This window comes from Eucalyptus grandis, chromosome 8 (genome assembly GCF_016545825.1).
Source record: "Eucalyptus grandis isolate ANBG69807.140 chromosome 8, ASM1654582v1, whole genome shotgun sequence".
Taxonomy (NCBI): Eukaryota; Viridiplantae; Streptophyta; class Magnoliopsida; order Myrtales; family Myrtaceae; genus Eucalyptus; species Eucalyptus grandis.
The window spans coordinates 45708256-45714875 of NC_052619.1; the positions used below are offsets into that span (position 1 = coordinate 45708256).

Below are 6620 nucleotides of genomic sequence, written 5' to 3' on the forward strand. Positions count from 1 at the left end.
ATTGCGCTTGCATAGCATTCTCCTTTCTGCAAATCCCCACTTACAAGCGAAAAGTTCCTAAGTAGTAATAGATGCACCTTGGTATCGACCAAAAAAAAAAAAATAGATGCACCTTGGTTTCTACTACATCAGCCACGTGATTGCCCAATGTGCAAAGATTGGTGGATTAATTGGAGCTTCGAAGTGAAAAGAAATTTTTCATCTCACTCCAGCAAAGTTTCAGCTTCTGAAAAGTCAAGAGGTGACCATAGATAACATGCCACAGTTGAACTGCAGAAGCAGAATGTCACCACAAAAAAGGCGCTCACGCACACACAAACTGAGAGCTTCCAGAAAATCAATTAGCTCTGAAACTGCTTTTCACCAATTACAGTAAGGAAACATCTCTGCCTAAATAACAATTCACGCATCGAACAGAGTAAATCCCACCATGATATCGAAGTGGGAACAAAAATTACAAAAGGGGGATAAAAAAACAGCTCCAAGATTCAAGGAGTTGAAGATAGCCAGAATAGACAATGGTGAGTACAGGCTCCATGATTATCTATGCTAAAAAGAGATTGAAATACTGACAATCAAGGAGAATGAATAACAAATCTATCATACAACACCCTAAATCACCTGTGGTTGCCGAGCCTATATTTCAGTTAGTCCACCAAAATCATGCCTGCAAGAAATAACAAAGTTAAGAAAGTCACCTTTTTGCAGACGCCAACAAGAAAAGTGGGTCTTTACATTTCTTTTTCAGGAGACATATTTTGATCATCTCCCATAGGCATACATAAACAGACATCCTAGTTTTCAGAGATTACGTAAATCATTATGAACGGAGAGTCCAGGACTGCCACTAACAAGAAAATTACATTGATAACTTAAATCCAAATATGGTATGCCAGTACTTGGTTCAATAGCAGCAGCCTCTCTGAGAATTACAAACCTTAAACACCCCTCCTTGGACATATCCCCAGCCTTGCAGTTAATCTTTTAGCTAAGACCCAAAGAGAACGCAAACCTTTCATTCTCTTGACAATTATAATCAAAACTAATCAGACAGCTGTGAACCTTGGTCAACTTCCATAGTGCAATGCAAAAATGTCTGTCGAGCTATGAATTTTGGTCAACATCCATACTGCAACCCAAATATGACATTTGCTTAAAGTCAATTGACTGTGAGTAATCATCATTTCAGAATTACATTACGTTATAGTAATATCATTTTATGAGTCCGAACATGGTGGTCCAATTCAAGATGCTGCAGCCACTTAAAAATCACTTCCTTATAATCATTTAAACTGCCAATTATAATAGGATTGAGGTGGCCAAGTATAGCAAACTAGCAATGCCAACAAAAAAATTCGATGCAGTTATGATCCTACAATGCAGGGATGAAAAAGTATCTCACTTTCCCATCAGATAATACCTTTGCATTTTGAATTAGACTTACGATCTCTAGCTACATCTCACCACTAATGGCAAAAAGATCTGATATCATAATGACTATAGGACAGCCAAAGAATTAAAATTCATCTGGACGTCATTAATATCTATTCTCATATTAGATTTGTAACAGTGACCAGTGAGATTACAGAACTAATAAGAGCAAAATTTCCATCAATGGAATGCCATAGACTGCTACAAACACAACAAGACATTTAAACATCAAAGATTCTAGAAACAAAAGTTTGATAAGGCACGCGTGGTGATGGCAATCTACACTGTAGTTATATAGTCAACTGTAACATACCTGTTGTTTTTTCTTCTTTGGCCTTCTTTTTCTTCGAGGTTTATGGGCATCAGAATTTGAACTCAAGTTACTACTAAGACCAGTCCTTGAGTTTGAGGATCCCCTTGCATGAAAAGATCTGCTTGTGCTGTTTGATGTGTTGCTTGATGTAGACACTTCAGCTCTTCGAACAGACTGATTTGTCCTTGATGTAGAGCCAAACCTTGATTTACCATGAACAGATGCTGAAAATGACTTGTTTGATGGCCTAGGAGGAGGCATTAAAGCTTGAGCAGAAACCTGACTCTACAAAAGTAACATTAAAAGTGAAGAAAAATAAGAGCTTACCGGCATTAGATGCATTTTTAGCTTAATTGCTCAAACATAATACCTGATTTTTTTCATCGCTTGACACACCAGATGCTGCTTTTCCTGAAGCACTAGAAGCCTGCTCCCTATATATAGACAACTTATTTTCATTGGACATTTTCAATAGGCGACTTGAGAAGAGTCATTGAGCAACTAAAAAGCTAATTAAAAACTCAAATTCGAAAAAGAAAAATACATAAGAAAAAGTAAAACTCACATTTTGCACAACAAAGAGATCACAGCTTCAAAGGAAAGGCCCAAACCATGGGAAATAGATATTGCTTCTTAACTACAAATTTTGCTATTCATCAATCTATTGTTTGGAAATAACTTGTCCATTTTACTACAGGTTTTCCTACATCTTAATATTACCCAAGAAATGGCAATCAGGTCTCATCAGAAGAAAATAAAGCACATCAGACTGACGACAAACTTAAAGCTCTAAAATCCCCAAAAATAGCATGCGAGTTCATAACTACAGTTAGTACCTCAAACTTTTATCTGTCCATTCATCATCTGCATTAGCTTCATCACTTGAACTTCCAGCAAGGAAGAAGTCATCCTCACTTAGATCCAAAAGTCCATCGTCCTCACTTCCAGTCTCTGCAAAAATTGTTCCACATATGTGCCAAAGACCAGCACAAGTGACCGAACATTAGATCATCACCCAGGACATAAAAGGATATTCTACTGGCCTACTGACAGAAAGGACAACTGGACAAGTTTTTAGATGTTAGAAAGTTAAGATTTATACTTCTTCTACAGAAAATCATTACTTTGGACATCTTGTTGCTCGAGTTCTTCGCAGAACAAACATTGGTTCATTGAGTTAGTAAACAAACCCATGCCTAATATATATGGAACAACTGAGTGAAACTGGAAAACAAAGATATTTAAAGTAATTACTGTATACAAGAATTAGAGATTGAACGGCTTCCAGATACAGGGAAAAGTCTTCAGCTCAATGAATGGAGACATACCTATTATGGACTTTATGATCACATATAATTTTCAACGTCTAGTAGATGATGACCAACCTAAAAGTTTATTAAGCGAAAGAAATGACCAAAACAGCTTTACCTTCCAAATCTTTCCCACTGGCTGCAGCAGCAATTAAGTTAGCTTTTATCTGCTTACGCAATCCATTTCTCCTATCAACCATGTCTGACTCATCACCTCCAGAGAATAAAGATACATACTTCTCTGTCTTGGGAAAGAACTGCATATAAAATAAGAAGGGTAAAAATCAAGGAGTTTTGTCTTTAGAGCTACAAAAAAAACAAAAAAAAAAAACAAAAAAAAAAAAAAAAAAAACAAATGCCACCCAGCATCAAACTTAAGAAAAGAAACATACACTTCCACTGCATCATCACAACTCACCCTGACATATTCCAGATCTTCTTTCAATTTAGATAGCTGTTCAGCAATTGCAGCATCTTGTTCTGGACCAGATGAAGTGCGTTGCATTTTCTCTAACCGTCTTACTCTTCTTTCTATCTTTCTTCTCTCTGTTCAATGAAAGATTAAACTTGATTAGCCAATAAAAAAGATGAGAATATTCAGAAGAAACATTGTGTGAGCATGTGAACTAGTACATATGAAGTGCAGACTAACCAAAAAATTTAATCTTTCTATCTCGTAGGAATATCTTTTTCTCAACAGCTAGACGAGAATGAATTTCCTGCTGTTTCTTGAGTCCTTCTAACTTCTTTTCCTGTGCCTCTCTCACTTCAGGAGGAAGATCCTTTGTAAATAAGAACCATAACGTCAATATCATCATGCAATTCCAATACATTTTGATAAAGCATCAAAACATAAAAAGGAATAAACAGAAAATAGGTCACTGAACAGTTCTGATGCAAGAATACAGAAATGACAAGGTCTAAACAAGTAGGTAGAACAGGCAATGACCCCTTTTTGGCAGAACTGGCAGCTTGATTTTTTTTTTGGGACAGAAATAGGACAATCTTCTTTAACAACTGTCAATTTCTAGCAAAGTAGTAATGGAGTGAAAAGAATACAGGGAAGGAAATTCTAAAGACTCTTGAATGGGCTAAGTTGCTGAGATGTCGGTTTTTATCTTAATCACAAGAGCGCCCTTACAAATGGCCTAGTGCAAGACATATTGGAATCCTAGTCCTACAATTTCTCCTAACATTAAAATGACACTTAACACTGAAAGTAACATCACAAGATGAGGCACTCAAATGACAGTCATCACAACAGAAGCTGGATGAGTAAACCAAATAGATGTGCATGAAGGACGTCTCTTCAAACATTTCAAAGGCACACCCTTGTTAAATCATAAGTTCCTAACGACCGTCAGGGACAACATTCCTCCAATTCACAAGTAGGAGACTTTGCCAATTGCCATGGAGCTCATTGATAATCTTCCCCGCGTTATGCTACCTAAGTTTTAATCAGATGAACTATCATTCTCACGGAAGTGCCAGACAAAATACTTTAGCCGGTCAAATCGACCTAATATTTCCTAATTCTCCGAAGCGCTGCTTCTTGCGGGGCTTCATGCCCGAAGGAAATGGGTTCTAGCCGAACACTCGAGCGAACCCAGACTCCGAAAGTTCTATCCATTTTCACTCGAAACAAGCAACAGCAACACGCATCCATCCGAACCCGGAAATTCGCTCCGTACAATCAGCTAAAAACATCGACTTTGATCAATCACCGAATAGCCAGACAACCTACACAATCAGAAAAAAAAAAAAAAAAAAAAAAAAAAAAAAAAGCAGGCTATTCCATCTAAAGTATAAATTTCATGATACGAAACAAACCCCCCCAGAAAATCCGACTCCAATCCAATCCGCACGAGCAAGAACCCTAGCTCGAAAGTCCAGCTACCATCGGACGAGCGCGCGAGAGGGCTCGAAGGGGAAAAGCGAGCGTCCAATCGGTGAACGAGCACGCGAGAGTACCTTGCGAAGCATCCGCTCGACGCTGCGAATCTGGTTCTTGAGCGAGACGGCCTTCGGCTTCTTCTCCACCCCCGGCGCCTTCGACCGGCGGCCGGCGGGCTTGACCCGCCGCTTGCCGTATCCGCCGTGCGCCATCGATTATCCGATTGCGCTGAGAGAAAAAGAGAGAAGGAGGGAGAGAGCGATGCTTATGTACGCACGGCGTTACCTCTGGGCCTGTAGCCCGAAAGATCCGGATCCGGGTCCGACCCAGTCAGGTCGTTCGGGTTTTCGGGTGCGATCCTAGACCCATGTTCCCCTCCTTCGGGCCTGCTCTTCAAATCTTTTCGGCGGGCCGGGCTCGGTTTCGGGCTCGAGGCCCAAAAACAATGAAAGGCCGGGACGGAAGTGAGGGTAAATGAAAAGTCTTTAGGATCGGAAAATAAATTTATTCATAAATAAACCATGCAAAAAAAGGGCATTTCTCGATTTAGAAGAGAGAGATTTTAATTTAAAAATATTATTAATAAATAAACCGTGCAAGAAAAGGGTGTTTCTTAAAGAGAAATGGAGAGATATTTAATTTAATTCTTTTTTTTTGTGGAACCATGGTTAGTTAATTTTACCAACTTTCTATTCGACATATTTTCCTTAAATTGCTTGGTCAGGCGTCATTCTCCAATTAATGGTTATTTATCGAAATACATGATTATTATTATTATTATTATTATTATTTTGGAAGATAGAGATGAGAGGTACAATTTCCATGAAAATAACATCTTCTTAATCGAACCAAATTGATAATAAATAAAGGGTATTCGTTCAATTAGAGTTGCGAATATCGATTTGCTTTAAGTTTGATTTCTAAAAAAAAAAACAAAAAAATTGGACCAAAAGTACTGGTTTGTATTTAAACTACACCACAAACCAAATTAAATCAAGCCGTGCTCATATATTTCCTTAATTTATGAGCAAGTAGATACTATCTAATAGCATTCTTTATAGCTCATTTACTTAAATTGATTATCCACATTGTAATATAAGCAAGTAGATCTTGCCAAAACTTGAGCATCAGTTGATAATCCATCCTCTGAGATATCAAAGATGTCATCGCTCTTGGGCAAGGCGTACACTATGTCCACCATTCTCAGCCTCTTTGACGGGTCCCAATTCAAGCACGAGATTGCAATGCTCTCCACCGAGCACGACAAGCCCGCCACCAGGCCCTTGTCCATCCATCCCCTCAGCCTCTCGGCCGTCCCGATCTCCTCGCTACCACTGCTTCCGCCAAAGGCCTCGATCACGCTGCCCCACACCACTCTGCCTTCCCTGTCCTCCCTCCCAAGACCAGCTCCAGCAAGACCTCGAACTAGAACACATCAATCCTCCTGGACACGAAACAAGTAGGACAAGTTGTCCAGGGCGAGGTAGCAGCCTTTGGGTTGGGCGCCCATGAGCGCATGGTGACAGCGCTGCAGCCCAACTTCGCCAGGCCGACATTGGGGATATTGGTCCGCATGTTTGAGTCCAGCAAGCTATCGCTTCTCTTGATGTCCTTGTAGGCTATTAGAATATTAAAATATTAATAATGTCTTCATATAACAGCTTGAGTATAT

The 6620-nt window shown here is 39.3% G+C and overlaps 1 protein-coding gene across 2 annotated transcripts; it reads right to left on the reverse strand.

Moving 5' to 3' along the window:
- Positions 1-309: 309 nt before the first annotated feature.
- LOC104414585 (rRNA-processing protein EFG1) lies at positions 310-5193 on the reverse strand. Of its 2 annotated transcripts, none has more exons than XM_010025737.3 (8): positions 5026-5193; positions 3707-3836; positions 3473-3600; positions 3173-3311; positions 2581-2695; positions 2115-2178; positions 1745-2029; positions 310-667 (listed from the first exon to the last, which is right to left on the reverse strand). In XM_010025737.3, exons 1-8 carry the CDS (start codon positions 5158-5160, stop codon positions 662-664), a joined length of 1002 nt encoding a protein of 333 aa, XP_010024039.1. In that variant the 5' UTR covers positions 5161-5193; the 3' UTR covers positions 310-661. The 2 variants fall into 2 exon arrangements, with proteins under 2 accessions (XP_010024039.1, XP_010024038.1); XM_010025736.3 differs by lacking the exon at positions 310-667 and adding an exon at positions 700-1129.
- Positions 5194-6620: the final 1427 nt, after the last annotated feature.

What these genes read in the sequence shown, in the direction of transcription:
- LOC104414585 (XM_010025736.3), bottom strand. Translation starts at nt 5,160, where the DNA reads ATGGCGCACGGCGGATACGGCAAGCGGCGGGTCAAGCCCGCCGGCCGC. An exon ending in TGGACAGATAAAAGTTTGAG is followed by an intron (nt 2,179 to 2,580) that starts GTACTAACTGTA and finishes GTCTATATATAG; the next exon opens with GGAGCAGGCTTCTAGTGCTT. An exon ending in CAAGCGATGAAAAAAATCAG is followed by an intron (nt 2,030 to 2,114) that starts GTATTATGTTTG and finishes TTACTTTTGTAG; the next exon opens with AGTCAGGTTTCTGCTCAAGC.